Source organism: Pan paniscus, chromosome 17 (assembly GCF_029289425.2).
Source record: "Pan paniscus chromosome 17, NHGRI_mPanPan1-v2.0_pri, whole genome shotgun sequence".
NCBI classification, from domain to species: domain Eukaryota; kingdom Metazoa; phylum Chordata; class Mammalia; order Primates; family Hominidae; genus Pan; species Pan paniscus.
The window spans coordinates 51,219,159-51,238,040 of NC_073266.2; the positions used below are offsets into that span (position 1 = coordinate 51,219,159).

Here is an 18,882-nt window from a genome sequence, read left to right on the forward strand (position 1 = left end):
AAAAGTTAAAGAAACAACATGACACTTTATAGGAAGAAAGGAAGGCAGACAGGGGAGAAGAGTTCACAAAAATTAAAAAAAAAGAAACTATATTTAAAGTATCTTCCAATAAAACATTTTTTCTTCAATAAATGCTGTGCTTGCTAAAATAAACCATAAGAGCAGGGAAACACATTTTCACCTCATTTGACAACCCTAAATTATAATGATGTCACCTTATGGCAAATCTTTAATTATAAGGATTCTTTCTCAAAGGGTTCCTAAAAACAGAGCAGTCTATTGTTGCACACATTTTCTATCCACTACAGCAATGCAGGGTGGGTGCCTTAGACATTATGCCAGCCCAACAGAATGTGGGGCCCCTCAGAAGACTGGAAGAAAAAGGCTGTATCAGAGTTTCCTTAGTGGTATAGGAGAAGGACTAGTTTGGCAATGAAGCTGCAACCTCATGATATGGTATTCATGTTGGGTTTTAGTTTAGTTTAGTTTGGTTTTACTAGTGAAATGACAATTCCTCATGGGTAGTGTTTTCTTTGGAAGATGGGACAAGGTGACCCATTGCATCACTCATATTGTATGCATCCCACGCAGACAACAAAGTAGTGCTGGACCTTAGATCAGCAGGAATTCTACGGCATGACTCTGCCACTCCTAAAGCAATTATTCTCCTTTTTTTTTCATTAGTATTCAGCCTAGCTGCAGATATTGCCAACGCCAAAGGTCAAATTCAAATTTCTATATACAATCTTAGAATTCAATAAGAAGTTGTACTCCTGACTGGTGCCTCCAATGTCATGTTGGTACAGGATTTCTCACAGAAATTTTCCCCCGCCAGACTTAATTGGTGTATCCTTCTTCCCAAAACCACTTACAGGCTGAGAATATTTTCTATATATATATATACTTAGGAGCAGATTGGATTGGGTTTGCTTTTGTTGAGCCCTTATGTGGCATTTTCTGACTTTTTCTGGCTCACACCTTACAATGCTTATAGCAAAAAGACCCTTCCTTCCTTCCTTGTGAGTATGCTGCTCATGCAATCATTTTTGTTTTTTGTTTTCCCTTTTGGGATTTTCACTTTGGTGATGGAAGGAAGGTTCTATGATGCAGTATTACTTCATCTTACTCCAGAAGCTTCTGCTCAGAGCCATCATGCAATATTCAACAAAAGGACCAACCCACATTTACCATCCCACTATTTAAAATATGTCAGCGCCTCTTCATCCTCTACAGGACCCATCTGGCCCCTTTATTCTTCTCCAGGAATCACTTATCCTCAAACTCTACCCTCCAGCAACACTAAACTTCTTGAGTGACTGTGCACTTGTTATCCCTTGCCTCCTCTGTACCTCCCATTTTGTTGCCCCTGCAGTTGAAACATCCTTCATTTGACACGTTTCTCTTTTCCCCTATTCTCTCAAAAGATGCTCAACATTTGGCCAGGTATTCCCTAATGATCCAGTCTTTATAATGAGCTACACCCTCCCTTCATTCTTCTGCCCCCACGACGGGGTCTGTGCCCTCCCCTGACCTTTCTGGTACAGTCCTATCATTGCATGTTGTATTGTTACACTTTATCCTTTTGTATTATACCAACTGTACTTCAGTCCCTCTCTTCCATTAGACGTTGACTCTTTGAAGCACGAATTGTAATTTTTCTGTATCAGAGCACAATGCTCAGCACATAGTAGGGAAAGAATGCACAATGATTAAATGAATGACAATTAAAATGAGCTAAGAGGTTTACTTACTCTATGGGTTTGGCTCATATCAGACCTTTGAATCCTTCCGCCAGCAAAGGAAATAAGAATAAATAATCTATTGTGGAATCTCTGGCCACCATATTATCACCGTGATGGAGTGCCTTAAATAAATAGAAGACATTTCTCATGGGCAGCCCTATCTAATCCACTCCCCAATAAACAGAGAATATTAGAAGTTAAAACTTTCAAGGGAAAAAACTGGTGCCAATCCCACACTTTTAGTAATAGCATTTGGTCTGTGTGGTCTATGCTTTACTGTATTTTTTCTCTCATAGTATTAAAAGTAGTCCTGAAAATTATCTTTAATTTTCTCTTCTTTCAGCCTTGAATGGGGAAAAAAAACATAGTAAATGAGATGAAATACGATTTTTAATATGGAAATAAAAAAGGTTTTAGCAAAGAAATCAAGGGAGAGCTTTAATTTTTAAACTCGGTTGATCATTCTACATTCAATAGATATGTTATTGCCAAACACTCTCTTTTAAAAGAAATGTCATCTAATTACATCTAACATTAAATATATCTTTTAATTGTTCAGAGTAAATAAAATGCCACTGATAATTACAATGAGAAGTTTTATGAATGTGGTTGGATTGCTTTCCGAATTTAATTAAGCTTTGGATTCTCATGTACTCTTTTCTCCTAATGAGTTGGAGCCTTCTCAACCATATTTCAGGGAATCTCTTGGGCAGAAACACCTTCTAAGAAATCAATGTGGAGGAAAAGGTCCAGAGGTATTTGTTTTATTTCCCTTGAAAGACTTAGCTGCACTTTTATCATATTTGTTTATTACATTTAATTTGAATGAGAGACATTCAAGAAAAATACCATTAAAATAATTTCCAAAGATCACACCCTTTATACAAAAGAAGAATTATAGGTGCAGCAGCTAACAATTATTCATAAATGTTTGTGCTGCTGACTTAAGATATTTTCTACAAGTGAATGGAAAAATGCAACTGGGTACAGAGTGGTTTTTAAAAGAAAAAACAATAAATTAAATTAAGTACAGCAGTAAGCAGAATAATGGCTCCCCAGAGATAGTCACGTCCTGATTATAGAACCCGTGAATATGTTTTGTTACATGTCAAATTATGGAATTAAGTTTGCAGATGGATTAAGGTTGCTAATTAACGAACCTTAGTATAAGGAGAGTATGCTGTATTACTCAGGTGGGCCCAGTATACTTACAAGGAACCTTAAATGTTTTTGAAGAGGAAGAAAAGGGCAGAGTTATAGAGAGATTTGAACATGTTATGTTCCTGGCTTTGAAGATGGGGGAAGGAGCCCCCAGTCAAGTAATATAGACAGCTTCCAGAAATTGGAGTAGGTAAGGAAATGGATTCTCCCCTAGAGCCTTCACAGAGGAGCAGAGGCCTGCCAACACATTGATTTTAGACCAGTGAAACACCTAACCTATGGTTGGTGTATGTAATACATTCATTGTTTGGGGTTTTGAAGCAGCAATGGAAAACTATTACTAGTACACTCCCATAATGTCACACTACACAATCATTAAAGTAATTTAAGAAGAATGCCTGATGATTTGGAAAATATTTATGGTATATAATTAGGTTATGATAAAAGACCACATATGGTAAAAAAACAAACAGAAAAAAACGTATATATACTTTAGATAAAATCTGAAAGATACACTATAAAATGTTTCTCATGGTTCTCTATAGATGCTGACATTTAATTCTTCCTTTGTTTTTATTTCTTATCTTTTTTCTTCTACTTCCCAAGTTTCTTTTGTAATCAGAAAAAATTAAATGTTGAACATGACTGATATTAAAACTGGAGAGAGGTTACTTTATTAATAGCATTGTATGTCCTTTCAGAAACTTTCTTAAGAAAGAAGACAGCTATAACTAATATAGTAATTTTCTGTAGATTAGATTGTGTTCAATTTACTTTACTGAATATCGGCATCCCAAACACACTTCAAAAGATATGATAATGTCTACCTACGTTATTTTTGAATTTTTTTCTACAAAACATCTTAAAACGTGGGCCACATGAAATTAGAAAATATTTTTGCCATAGAAAGTTTAATCTTTGAATTACATTTGTGTTCATGCTGTCAGGGTTAATGACAATAGCAGGATAGCACCTGTATAGTGTCTGGGGCAAAAACCTCAAGTGAATGAATTTTTCTTTATGAGTTCAACTGGATAATCCGTTTTACTTTTCCTTACAGAATTCAATACAAGCCCCCATTGATAAAAAGTCACTGCCTTTCCCTTTCATGCTTTGTGTACTTGATTTTCATTAGTGGTGGGTTTTATGGTGGGTTTTAATATTTGTAAAGAACATATCGTAAAGGAAATTAAATCTTGTATAGCAGAATAAAACTGTGTTTAGTCAAATAATTGGATAAGTTATGTGCATTTTTAATAAATAACTATGATTTATTTGTACATATAACATTTCTAAAATTTAGTGTAAAAGCTTGGTTCTAAGATACAGTGCAGAATTTAATTATTTAGTACTCGTGAAGGAGCAGATGTCAGTGAGCAACAGGGTGGGCTCTGGCATCCAGTGTGCCTGGGTTCAAAGGACGGCTTCAACTCTCACTGTCTTTGTGCTCTTGATTACTAATTTCCTCTTTTGGAGACGACTTTGTAGAATGGAGAGTGACTATGCTCATCTCAGGTTATTATAAGAAGTAAAGGAAGCAAAATGCATTTCCTTGGTAAATAATCATTAAATGGTGGCTGAGATATCTTAAAGCCCTTTTCACTGAGTATTGTTATTTGTACTACACAATTTAAGATTCAGTGACTTTGTGCTTGCATGTGCTATGGTTATTTCAAGGCACTTTTTATAAGCATGATAAAATAATACATATGTGACAAGAAACTGGTGTTGTATGATAAGCTAACTGGCAGAAGTGACAGAAGCTTCTGTTTGATCTCTGTGTTAATGATAGTTTCCTATTTTTTAATCACCTCATTTGAATGAGAGTATGAACCTTCACTCGGTTTCTCCAAAATGCTTTATAAAGAAATGTGATCTCTTTATTCTGCTGTGACAGAGGGTAAAAAAAGGACCAGGCTGTTTTTCAGGTACAAGTAAAGAAAAAAATGGACTTCATTTTGGCCTTTGTACTCTCCCAGGAATGATGGGAGTCCCAATATACTCATTCTTTTGAACAAATATGCCGAATACAGAAGATTTTGGGTATTTTGTCCTTGGTGAGTGGATGTGGGAGTTATAATTGAAGATGCAAATGAAATAGAAACAAGTGCATCTTGTTGGAATTTACCTTCTTTACTCCCTTTGCTTCTTAACCATCAAGAATTTTTGACATATAGCCTAGATTCAAGCCTGAGTGTTAATTTGCAAAATAGAAACCCTGTCCAAGCCTTTAAATACTATTACAGCAAAAGGCAAAGTATAAAACATGCACTTAAAACAGGCACGTGTTTCATCCAAGATGTTAAATCAGGAAGAACTAAAAAATAACAGGTTACTCCTGAAAAAAAAAAGTAATAAAATATACAAAAATATTCTCTATTCATATTTGAATAATCAAATGAAGTAGTCTTGGCTTCCTAATTTCCTTACCCATTCTTGGAATAAATTCTTTATTAGAATGAATGTTGAGACCCTGGGGGATCTTAGGATATTCTTGAGAAATAAATTTGAAGTGCCAATTTTGTGCTAAACGTAGGTAGAAAATAGCGTTTTAGATTTTAAAAGTAAATGGCTAAAAATTAAGCATTATATCCTTCAGAAAGTTTATAAGGTTTGACAATCATTGTTTTAACACAGAAATCTGTTTATTAAACCAAACAAAACAGAGAAAATTATACCAGCCCTCAATTTTTGAATTTTCATTTAAATAAGCAAACTCTAAATCCACATCTTAAAAGATGTTTGTGCAGCTATGTATTTCCAAAATACTCATATTTCAATAAGATTTTCACATTATATTCACCAACAGTATCACAAAAGTTTTTTTTTTGTTTTTTGTTTACATAATTGTAAGGAACAGTAATTCTAGAAACACTAGAAGAAAAAAGCATAGCAATGTCCACAGTTACAAGAAAAAGTGCACATTACTCGGTCACAATCACAGTCATTACTTGAAAAACTATATGTAACAAGTAGATAAGAAATATCACTGATGCCTCAAACTCATTGTCAAAAACTGAATGACATAAATTTTACATGAAATAAGGCAAATTCAGGAATGCACAAAGAATTTGTAATCCAACCAAAGCTAAACAACAGAAAAAAGTTGTATAAGAAGCATCAACTAAAGTACTTCTCCCTAAATATTTTAAAAATAGGCTTGCCTCAGTGCACAAAGAAAACATCACTCATGTGTATCCCACACTATAAAATAAGAAAGAAGGGTAAAGTATGGGGGATAGGAGGGCACAGTTCATTGTAAGTTGCAGCTGCATCCGCTGAGAGTTCCTTACATTATTTTTAGCTAGAACTGAAAATTATACAAATCATATCAGGAGATGTAATGGTCTTTTTGGAAACTATTTCTGAAAGAAATGAAAAGAAAACTACACACAAGAGTGCAAATTTTCAGATTGTCACTTGCAACCTCTTAACATTCAGTCATCTACATCCAGGTGCTGCTAGAGGGATGCCTGGAGACAGCAGCAGCAATCAGGAACGAGCAGCTCTAAGAAACCAAGGTGTGATTTTTTTTCAACAACATGTCTTGTCATTATTAAAAAAAAATTCTGGGATGAAAACTGCTATGATAAAGTTGCAGTGTTGAGTGGGGTTTTTGAGATCAGCATGAGAGCAGAAATGCAGGCTTCTCTTGGAAGTAGTTCCTGATGTGACGATTGAAAGAACGTAGGCAAGGGTTTTTCCAGCATCAAGTGTTATTTTTGTAGAAAGAATTTGGAAAGAGGAGAAGGCAAAGGGATGTGGAAAAGGTACTTACAGTAGTTTCTCAAAACAGTTTTCTTTTAGGACCTATGAAAAAGTTACCAAAGTAAAAATGACAAGTTTGAATGAAAAACAAGTTTTCTTTTTATAAAAATTACATATTTTTTTAAAATACGAGATCCTTTTCATTGTTGTTATATCCTGTAGCAACAAGAAATTTGGCTTTTTTTTTTCTTTTTTTTTTTTTTTTGCCAGGTACTTCAGCTTTCAGTCCAATGAGTCAGTAGCAAATTCCACTAATATTTCAGCTGGATCTTGAACTATTGTTTTATACCACAAGCTTCTTCTGTTTTATCCTTGAATTAAGAATAGATAGCCTTTTATGCCCCTGATATTTATGGTGACACACTAAAACAAAAAGCAATAGGCTGGACATACTAAAGTAGCTCAAGTACTTCAGAGGTCAGAGTTCCTTTGAAGCACCTTAACACATCACTTATGGATCAAGGACAATGTGGCATAATGGAAGTATTTCTCTTAAAAGACTGTGCAGTAAGACCAGAAGTATCTCTGTTGGGAAATCAAAATGTCATTAGTGGAAACTGCAAATTTAGACCTCAGTGAATATGGTGGTCGTCTGTCTCAGTTCTGTTGTAAAATGAGATTTTCCAGTTCATCTGCAGATCGCAATAAAAATGCAGCTGATTCTCGATATCCTGCAACAAGCTGTCTCACGGCATTGATTTCAGTTGGACTCAGCTGGGGTCTGGAGTTTGAGCTGCTGGAGGATCCTGAGCTAGTTGCCAATTGTCTCTTCATGCTGAGATCAGTGGGTCCTAGAAAGAAAATCATCACAAAATTAGACATAAATATTATTTGTTCCAGCATCTTGGATGTGAGCATTCAATAAATTATAGTTGAATGAATTAATGAATTCTTCCACAAGAAGCTAGTGATCTCTTTAATCAAATACATCTACTCTCAGAAAGATTAATGAGCAATGTAATGGTAACCGAGTGGCTTCTCTTTGGTCTTCTCTCAGATGCCCAAATCAGCCTCTGGAAATCACCTCTTGCTGTAGAGAGATGGTGAAAACTTTCTTGGAACATGTGTTTTTTGAAAAATTCAATTTTAAATCTGTCTTCCATATGTTGTAGACGCTTCTCATAGTAGCATAACATGATGGGAATTACAAACATTTTTCATTTGTTACATTCATTAACAGATATCTTAGACCGCATCAATTTGCATTTTAAAAAAACTGTGATGCTAATGACTTTAGAGTACAAACTAGTCAACTTAGCAAAAAGGAAACTAAGGACTAAAGGACTTCAGGAATATGTTTAGAGTTTGACAACGTTTAAGTGGCACAACCAGGACTTGACTTAAGTATTTTATTATTATTATTTTTCATTTCAGGCAGATGTTGTTTACCATGTTGATTAGTATTAAAAGTGTTGACATATTACATTGGAATTTGCTTTAGAAGTGCAATAAGTGATTACTGCAAACAATACCACAGAGAACCTAGACATTTGGAATACTGACTTAAGTGTTTAGGAATTTAATGTCATCTCTGTATTTATTTGCACAAAACACATTCATGTGCCGAAACCTTTTTTTCTTACATATTTAAGCCATCTGGTGGGTATGCTTTTTGACAACATTTTGTAAATTTTTATTTAAAAATTATTTATAAAGTTATTTAAAATCTTTTATTCAGTCATTTGTGTTGAGAAGATACTTCTTTCAATTATTCTTTAAGTGTTCACTTTTATACTTCTTAGCTGACATTAAGCATTTACTGTAGTTATTAAATTTGCAGTATTAAATTTAAATCCTTGAATAAAACAGTACTAAGCACATAACTAAACATGTGTTCCAAAACTGTAATGATTCTATAACTTGGAAATGTTTTAACAGATTTTTCCTAAACATGCGTAAATTTTCAGATAATGGTATTCGTTTCATGAACTAAAACAAGAGATGTTATTTTATCCTTTTGGTTCTCCTTGAAGCATGATGGAGATAGGTCAAGACCCAACCCCCTCCACCCTCTACCTCCACAAAGGAGACAGATGTCCCATGAGAGGGAAATAGCTTCACTTGAATTTAATTAGAGCAGAGACAAGACTAGCACACAAGAACTCTGACATCTGAGAGAAATGTATTTCCACTTCTGTAGTGGCCTTTCAAAGCTTTGATTTTTCTAGCAGGACTTAGGTTCCATTTGTTCTGCTATTTACAAAATCATGAGACTGACACGACAAGCTGGAAGAGAGATGTGCGATGTCACATTTGCAAACAGAAGTTACTGAACCTGTGTTGAGGCAAATCATTAACATCATTGAGTTTATTTGGAAAGTTCTGAGTGGATTAAAAAGGCATTATAACAGGAGTAGTGGTCTCCAGATGAACCCACTTTAAGTTTTGTTTTTCTTTATATTTAAGAAGCCCAGTACAAGGACAGATATTTATAACAGATATTGAAAGGGTTTTCCTCTCAGCTATGTAGTTATCTAGTATCTGGTTGGCTGACTGTCATTATTTCATTACAAGGTGTAACATTTTGATGGTTTTTGCTGTCAATCCAAGTTGATTGGCATCCTTAAGTAAAATTGAGAAAGGGTTGAGGCTAGGGCTCCAGTTCTTTCTAAAGTGAGGGAGATTGATTTTATTCTAATCGGCAGTTTTTGAATTACACCCTACCGCTGGCTCAGTGTTCTAAGCTTCCAAACCAAGACCTAGCTTTCACTTTCCTTCAGACCTTTGTTAGCACAGGCATAGTCTAGAGAAAGCTCTGCCATTTAGAGGCTATTCACACCTCCCAAGTTATTATTCTTTGTCTGGAAGAAAGTTGACATCATTATCTTGGCTTTTTTCAGATCTGCAGGATCAGGATAGAGTGCATAAACCAAAACTATAAGGAGTCCTTTAGCTGAGTGTTTGTTATCCATGTCTTCACTACTATGGGGTTGAGTAAGGAATCAAGCTAAAATAAAAATATTTGCAAATAAACAAGATATTTCACTAGGGACCAAACAGCCCTCACTAATTGTTGCTACCATTCATTTCTGCCTCATTGAGTGAATCCCATACTTGACTGGTTTGGCTTAATTATCCCCAACAATATGATCTGATTAGAATGCATATCAATTACAAGTAAAAATTCAAATTTTATAAAGATGCTACATTTAATGAAGTCTAGGAAAGTATTCTTGGAGACCTGCTAAAATCTCACACAAGGCTACTGAGAAGCATGGTTCTGGAAAAGCTGGACCAGTTAACAAGAAAATGACCAAGGATAGTGACACAAAAGATACTTCAAGAGAAATGATTTTGATATCCAAGGTTAAAGGCACACACCAAGGCAACTTGCTAGGTCCACATTTATCCAAGTGCCCACATTTTTACCAAAGTGATGCGAACCTGCTTTATGATCATTCTGAAAATATAAGAGACAAAAGATATTTCATGCTAACATACAATGCTGTTTGAAAAATTAAGCTCCACACACCAAAACGAATTATTGATTCATTTTTTGAGGTTTGAGGGATATTTAAGTTATAAATAAATTTCAGTTAAATGAAAATGTATATTTTCATTTTACTTCTTCATTTTCTTTTTCTTCATTTTATTTTTCAAATTAAGTTATCAGTTGAATACTTCTCCCCTGTTTATGGTGCATTTTTGGTTGTTTTAAATAGACTTATTTTTATGGTCATATTTTAGTGTCATTTATCCTTAGGTAGTAGGGCCCCTTAGGACAAAGTTTTGTTTTTGCAGTGTAAATTCTCTTTGAAAGACTATGGCATATATTTTTATTTATCAAAAATTAGACTGAAGGTAAGAATGCAAGGCCCATAAACGCAGGCACGCTTTGTGTCTCATTTACCGTATCATTCTGTGGAGCTGTGTTGGTGCCTGGCACAAAGGAAGCCTCAATAATAATCAGTGACTGATCGATGTTTGTAGAATCAATAAATGAGAAGTGCCAGATTCTTTCTATAGCCAATAATTAAGAAATAGGAAATAAGTGATGTTATTAATAGCACTAGTTATGGTTAAAACAAAACTAGTTAGAAAAAAACCACGATGGTTTAATGTGACTTATTCAAGTAAAGTAACCTCTAATATATGGAAATATTATTATTGCCATAAAAGTCATCTAAAATTATAAAAATGTAATTGCTTGAGTACAGTGATTTCCACACGAACCATTGCTGATAGAGAAAAATAAATTATTGTCCATTTCCTAAATAATCATGTTTGCTTTACCACTAAATATTACCATGAGTCCTGAGTTGAATATAAAATAATTCCTAGCTTCATACAGCCTTCTCCTACATTCCCTTCCTCAGCTAGGACCTCCACTCCCAAGTAATAGACTATGAAATGTCTGGATAACTGGCAATTAATTCAACAATTTAAATAAGTGAAGAACATTTTAAATTAATTCTTTACTACAGGGGTTGGTGAAATTTTTAAACAAAGAACAAGGTAGTAAATATTTTAGTCATCTTAAGCCATGAGGCAGAATTGCAGATATTAATAATATGCAGGTACTTACACAAAAAGAGAGAAAGCAGATTACAACGTTCTCATGGACAAAATTCAAACTATAACAATTGAGTCTTTGTTTTTAAATAAAGGTCTACTACTGAGGAGAGTAAAAAGCTTTTTTCTTAATTGAGCTTCACCGTTAGTGTTCCTTTTCATCAAAATCAACTGCAAATGTTCATCTATTAATGAAGATTTGTAGTGATATTTTATGTGTTTCATCTTTGAAAATGTCTTTTTATACAGTTTTTTCAAATACTTTTATCAAGTCACAACCATATTATTTTAATTGAGCATATTCATCACTTAAAAGTCATTATAGAATTCTATTAGATCCTTCTCCTGATAGTTACCTTTTATTAGGTCAATACACTGCAGATTAATTACTTCCTATTAAAGTTTAAACTGGAAGCTCCTCAACTGAACAGTGAAAAGGAATTTGAAATATAAGAATTTACTTTGCGTTTGCATCAATGTACTAAAATATTGCTGAGTCTGTGGTATGTGCTCAGAAAATATATCCATGCAAATCTGCTTGGGAATGGAGATTTTACTTCTTGTTTTAACTTCTGATAGGACAAGAAGCTTATAAGCAGTTTTCTATTACTGTGATTCAAACAGTATTGGCCATCATCAAAATAACTTTACCACAGCATAAGCTTTGCATATAAGTACTGTTTTATCTTGTAATTTCAGATCGAATTCAACAAGAAACATTGCCAATTCTGCAGCAAAAATTAATTTCCAAAACCATTGAGTGTTTACTGATAGTGTCTGAGGGCAGTTCTTATTCAGAAAAAATTTAATATTAGCCCTGATCTGGAAAAAAAATTGTAATAAAACTTTACCAGGAAGCCATCCAACTGCTGTGTGGTAGGACAACTCAGTATATTCAGATTCTATTCTGACAAAATTTCACAGTAATGAACATGGTTAATTGATGAGAACAAATGAAGTTTAAAGGTGATAGTACTGTTTTAACCATGAATGAAATACTGAAGTGTTTTCCACAATACAACTGCTAATGGCTCTTTCAAGGAATAACCATATGCTTTATGTTTTAACAAACTTTGTAAATATGTCCAAATAACCCTCTTTGTGCTTCACACCTCTTAGTTCCACTTCGGATTGTATTGAATTAGTTTTTTTGCAACTTTGAAAATATTCTCACCTATAGGTGTTCCACACTTACTATTCACAGAGGCTAATTATTCATCACTTCAAACTTATCATTGACTCCTCCAATAAGCAACAACAGAGTAGTATTAGTACCATCTCAACTCAAGAGGCAAGGAAAACTACTTCAAACTAGAGTTACCTTGTTTGTTAATTGACTATTCATATTAGCAATATTTCAATTTCCTCAAGCTTTCAAGCACTGTTCTTGCCATAATGCTAAAAGTCTTAAGAAGGCTTATTTTTCTGGACACAATTCTTTAGCTTTTGCAGTAAAATGTGATTTAATAAACTTGCTATCAGTAAATGAAGTGATTTTCCCTGGTTGGCTAACAAATTCGCCCCTTGAAAACTTTGTAGGCCATTTCATTTCTTATTTTTGTGATCAGATGTTTAATCAAGGTATTCATGATGATATTGTAGTTCTTTTGCCAAAGAGTAAAAGAAAAAATCAACTATAAAACCTCAGGATTTTAGCTAAGTTAGCTAATATAGATAAAGTATCCACCCAGCACAATGCCTGGTTATAGAATACTAGATATTCTATAAGTGGTAATTTCCTTCTCCAGATGACTGAATATTTATCAATGGGCTAAAGATATCTAAAATATCACACTAAATATACATTGCTAGATTCAACATGCTAATGAGTTTCATTTATATTCACAAGTCTGATTACACTATAATTTGCCTTTCTAATACTCTTTTTGATGATAGAATTATAGTAGCATCATAAAATGAGCTGGAGTACTTTCTCCTCTTTTATCCATTTTTCCTTCTTTTAGAATTGTTTGTCTAAAGTGAAGATTATCTAGCCTTTGAAGCCTTGGTAAAAATTTGTAAAACCATCAGAGTCTGATATTTTTTAATGGGCAGATTTTTATAATACTGATTCAATTTGTGTAATGGTTACAAGTTCATTTGGAATATCCATTTTTGAATTAATATTGGCCAATTATGCTTTTGTAAAACATGGTCTAATATCTCTAAACTTTCAAGTATAATGGTATAAAAATATTAATTTTATACTGTTTAAACTTTTATTTTTTAAAATTTCTATTATGTTTCATCTGTCTTTATTCATCTTGTCATATTTTTAAAAAAGCCCTTTCAAGAATGCTGCTTTTGCCTTTGTTAGTCTTCCCTATTGCTTCTTTGATTTGTATTTAATCAATTTTTTCACTTATTCTATTGTCTTTGGGTTTTCTCTGTTTTGACTTCTCAGGTTAAATCATTGGTTCATTAACTTTATATTTTTTTCTAATGTGTATGCCAAAATACTAAATTAGTTATATTCCATAAATCTAGTTATGTAGCATTTTCATCTTTGATAATTATAAATAGTTCTCAACACAATGTGATCTGTATGTTAATGATTATTTGGATGTTTCCATTTGCTTAGGTGGTCAATATATGTGAAAGAATATGTATTGTTAGACAGTTGGGGGTCAGATTCTAGATATAGCTATTAGATTAAATTTTAATTATTTGTTTCAAATGCAAATGTTTTTCTGGTGTATCTTTTTTTGTTTGTTTTTTGTTTTTCTGAGAGACTTGTGTCAAAACTCTATGGCTATCATTATGACTTTCAATTTCTCCTTGCTATTTTGTTACTTTTTAATTTAATTTTGAGGCTTTATTATTGGGGTACATAGTTGTATCAGTCCATTCTTATACTGCTATAAATACCAGAGGCCAGGCATAGTGGCTTACGCCTGTAATCCTAGCACTTTGGGAGGCCGAGGTGGGTGGATCACTTGTGGTCAGGTGTACAAGACCAGCCTGACCAACATGGTGAAACCTAGTCTCTACTAAAAATACAAAAATTAGCCCAGCATGGTGGTGGGCACCTGTAATCCCAGCTAATTGGGAGGCTAAGCAGGAGAATGGCTTGAGCTCAGGAGGCAGAGGTTTCAGTGGGCCAAGATCATGCCACTACACTCCAGCCTGGGGGACAGAGTGAGAATCTGTCTCAAAAATAAATAAATAAAATGAAAATAAATACCCAAGACTGGGTTATTTTAAAAAGGAAAGAGGTTTAATTGACTCACAGTTATGCATGGCTGGGGAGGCCTCAGGAAACTTACAGTCATGGCAGAAGGAAAGCAGGCATATCTTACAAGGTGGCAGGCGAGAGAGCACATGTGAAGGTGGAACTGTCAAACACTTATAAAACTATCAGATCTTGTGAAAACTCACTATCATGAGAACAGCATTGGGGAAACCACCCCCATGATCCAATAACCTCCCACCAGGTCCCTCCCAAAACACATGGGGATAATGGGAATTCCAATTTGAGAGGAGATTTGGGTGAAGACGCAGAGCCAAACCATATTCTGCCCCTACCTCCCCCCAAATCTCACATCCTTTTTACATTTCAAAACCAATCATGCCTCCCTGACAGCCTCCCAAAACCTTAACTCATTCCAGCATTAACCCAAAAGTCCAAGTCCTAAGTCTCATCTGAGACAAGGCAATGCCCTTCTGTCTAGGAGTTTGTGCAAGTTAGTGATTGTTACTTTTGCACAAACGTAATAGTTACTTCCTGAGACTTTGCTGAAGTTGCTTATCAGCTTAAGGAGATTTTGGGCTGAAACAATGGAGTTTTCTAGATATAGAATCATGTCGTCTGCAAACAGGGATAATTTGACTTCCTCTTTTCCTAATTGAATACCCTTTATTTCCTTCTCCTGCCTAATTGCCCTGGCCAGAACTTCCAACACTATGTTGAATAGGAGTGGTGAGAGAGGGCATCCCTGTCTTGTGCCAGTTTTCAAAGGGAATGCTTCCAGTTTTTGCCCATTCAGTATGATATTGGCTGTGGGTTTGTCATAGATAGCTCTTATTATTTTGAGATACGTCCCATCAATACCTAATTTATTGAGAGTTTTTAGCATGAAGAGTTGTTGAATTTTGTCAAAGGCCTTTTCTCCATCTATTGAGATAATCATGTGGTTTTTGTCTTTGGTTCTGTTTATATGCTGGATTACATTTATTGATTTGCGTATATTGAACCAGCCTTGCATCCGAGGGATGAAGCTCACTTGATCATAGTGGATAAGCTTTTTGATGTGCTGCTGGATTCGGTTTGCCAGCATTTTATTGAGGATTTTTGCAGCAATGTTCATCAAGGATATTGGTCTAAAATTCTCTTTTTTGGTTGTGTCTCTGCCCGGCTTTGGTATCAGGATGATGCTGGCCTCATAAAATGAGTTAGGGAGGAGTCCCTCTTTTTCTATTGATTGGAATAGTTTCAGAAGGAATGGTACCAGTTCTTCCTTGTACCTCTGGTAGAATTTGGCTGTGAATCCATCTGGTCCTGGACTCTTTTTTGTTGGTAAGCTATTGATTATTGCCACAATTTCAACTCCTGTTATTGGTCTATTCAGAGATTAAACTTCTTCCTGGTTTAGTCTTGGGAGAGTGTATGTGTCAAGGAATTTATCCATTTCTTCTGGATTTTCAAGTTTATTTGTGTAGAGGTGTTTGTAGTATTCTCTGATGGTAGTTTGTATTTCTGTGGGATCGGTGGTGATATCCCCTTTATCATTTTTTATTGTGTCTATTTGATTCTTCTCTCTTTTCTTCTTTATTAGTCTTGCTAGCAGTGTATCAACATCAGCAAAGTCTCAGGATACAAAATCAATGTACAAAAATCAAAAGCATTCTTATACATCAATAACAGACAAACAGAGAGCCAAATCATGAGTGAACTCCCATTCACAATTGCTTCAAAGAGAATAAAATACCTAGAAATCCACCTTACAAGGGACATGAAGGACCTCTTCAAGGAGAACTACAAACCACTGCTCAATTAAATAAAAGAGGATACAAACAAATGGAAGAACACTCCATGCTCATGGGTAGGAAGAATCAATATCATGAAAATGGCCATACTGCCCAAGGTAATTTATAGATTCAATGACATCCCCATCAAGCTACCAATGACTTTCTTCACAGAATTGGAAAAAACTACCTTAAAGTTCATATGGAACCAAAAAAGAGCCCACATCGCCAAGTCAAACCTAAGCCAAAAGAACAAAGCTGGAGGCATCATGCTACCTGACTTCACACTATACTACAAGGCTACAGTAACCAAAACAGCATGGTACTGGTACCAAAACAGAGATATAGATCAATGGAACAGAACAGAGCCCTCAGAAATAATGCCGCATATCTACAACTATCTGGTCTTTGACAAACCTGAGAAAAACAAGCAATGGGGAAAGGATTCCCTATTTAATAAATGGTGCTGGGAAAACTGTCTAGCCATATGTAGAAAGCTGAAACTGGATCCCTTCCTTACACCTTATACAAAAATTAATTCAAGATGGATTAAAGACTTAAACGTTAGACCTAAAACCATAAAAACCCTAGAAGAAAACATAGGCATTACCATTCAGGACATAGGCACGGGCAAGGATTTCATGTCTGAAACACCAAAAGCAATGGCAACAGAAGCCAAAATTGACAAATGGGATCTAATTAAACTCAAGAGCTTCTGCACAGCAAAAGAGACTACCATCAGAGTGAATAGGCAACCCACAAAATGGGAGAAAATTTTCACAACCTACTCATCTGACAAAGGGCTAATATCCAGAATCTACAATGAACTCAAACAAATTTACAAGAAAAAAACAAAGAGCCCTATCAAAAAGTGGGTGAAGGACATGAATAGACACTTCTCAAAAGAAGACATTTATGCAGCCAAAAAACACATGAAAAAATGCTCACCATCACTGGCCATCAGAGAAATGCAAATCAAAACCACAATGAGATATCATCTCACACCAGTTAGAATGGCAATCATTAAAAAGTCAGGAAACAACAGGTACTGGAGAGGAAGTGGAGAAATAGGAACACTTTTACACTGTTGGTGAGACTGTAAACTAGTTCAACCATTGTGGAAGTCAGTGTGGCGATTCCTCAGGGATCTAGAACTAGAAATACCATTTGACCCAGCCATCCCATTACTGGGAATATACCCAAAGGACGATAAATCATGCTGCTATAAAGACACATGCACACGTATGTTTATTGCGGCACTATTCACAATAGCAAAGACTTGGAACCAAGCCAAATGTCCAACAATGATAGACTGGATTAAAAAAATGTGGCACATATACACCATGGAATACTATGCAGCCATAAAAAATGATGAGTTCATGTCCTTTGTAGGGACATGGATGAAATTGGAAATCATCATTCTCAGTAAACTATCGCAAGAACAAAAAACCAAACACCACATATTCTCACTTATAGGTGGGAATTGAACAATGAGAACACATGGACACAGGTAGGGGAACATCACACTCTGGGGACTGTTGTGGGGTAGGGGAAGGGGGGAGGGATAGCATTGGGAGATATACCTAATGCTAGATGATGAGTTAATGGGTGCAGCACACCAGCATGTCACATGTATACATATGTAACTAACCTGCACATTGTGCATATGTACCCTAAACTTAAAGTATAATAATAATAATAAAAATAGTTACTTCCAAGATACAGTGGGGATACAGGCATTGCATAAATGCTTTCATTCCAAATGAGAGAAACTGGCCAAAACAAAGAGGCTACAGGCCCCATACAAGTCTGAAACCCAGTTGGGCAGTCATTAAATCTTAAAGCTCTGAAATGATCTTCTTTGACTCATGTCTCACATCCAGGGCATGCTGATGCACAGGGTGGTCTCTCACAGCCTTGGGCAGCTCCCTCATGAGCTGGCATTGAGTGACTGAGGCTTTTTCAAGCACATGGTGCAAGTTGTCAGTGGATCTACTATTCTGGGGTCTGGAGGATGGTGGCCCTCTTCTAGGCAGTGCTCCAGTGGGGACTCCATGTGGGGACTCCAATCCCACATTTCCCTTCCACACAGCCCTAATGGAGGTTCTCCATGAGGGCTCCATCCCTGCAGCAGACTTCTGCCTGGATATCCAGGTGTTCCCATACAGCCTCCAAAATCTAGGCAGAGGTTCCGAAGCCTCAAATCTTGACTTCTGTACACCAGCAGGTCAATCACCATGTGGAAGCCACAAAGGCTTGGGGACTGCATCCCCTGAAGCAATGGCTGAACCTTTACCTTGGCCCCTTTTAGCCACAACTGGAGCTGGAGTGGCTGGGATGCAGGGCACCAAGTCCCAAGGCTGCACACAGCAGCAAGTCCTGGGCTTGGCCCAGGAAACCATTTGTTCCTCGTAGACCTCCAGGCCTATGATGGGAGTTACTGCTGCCAAGATCTCTGACATGCCCTGGAGACATTTTCCCCTTTGTCTTGGTATTGATATTCTGCTCCTCACTACTTATGCAAATTTCTGTAGCTGGCTTGAATTTCTCCCCAGAAATGGGTTTTTCTTTTCTATCTCATTGTGAGACTGCAAAATTTTCTAACTTTTATGCCCTGTTTCTGTTTGAAACATGTTCTAATTTCAGATCATCCCTCTCAAGTTCAAAGTTCCACAGATCTAGGGCAGTGGCAAATTGCCACCAGCATAGCAAGAGTGACCTTTGCTCCAGTTCC

At 35.7% G+C, this 18,882-nt stretch overlaps 1 protein-coding gene across 12 annotated transcripts in view; it reads right to left on the reverse strand.

Moving 5' to 3' along the window:
- Window positions 1-5,526: 5,526 nt before the first annotated feature.
- Window positions 5,527-18,882, reverse strand: part of NOL4 (nucleolar protein 4) — a 381,920-nt gene continuing 368,564 nt past the window's right edge. For all 12 annotated transcript variants that reach the window (XM_055102633.2, XM_055102631.2, XM_055102632.2 and 9 more), the window contains one exon: window positions 5,527-7,462. In XM_055102633.2, the coding sequence (XP_054958608.1) occupies window positions 7,269-7,462 (194 nt within the window). In that variant the 3' untranslated portion in view covers window positions 5,527-7,268. The remainder of the gene's footprint in view (window positions 7,463-18,882) is intronic.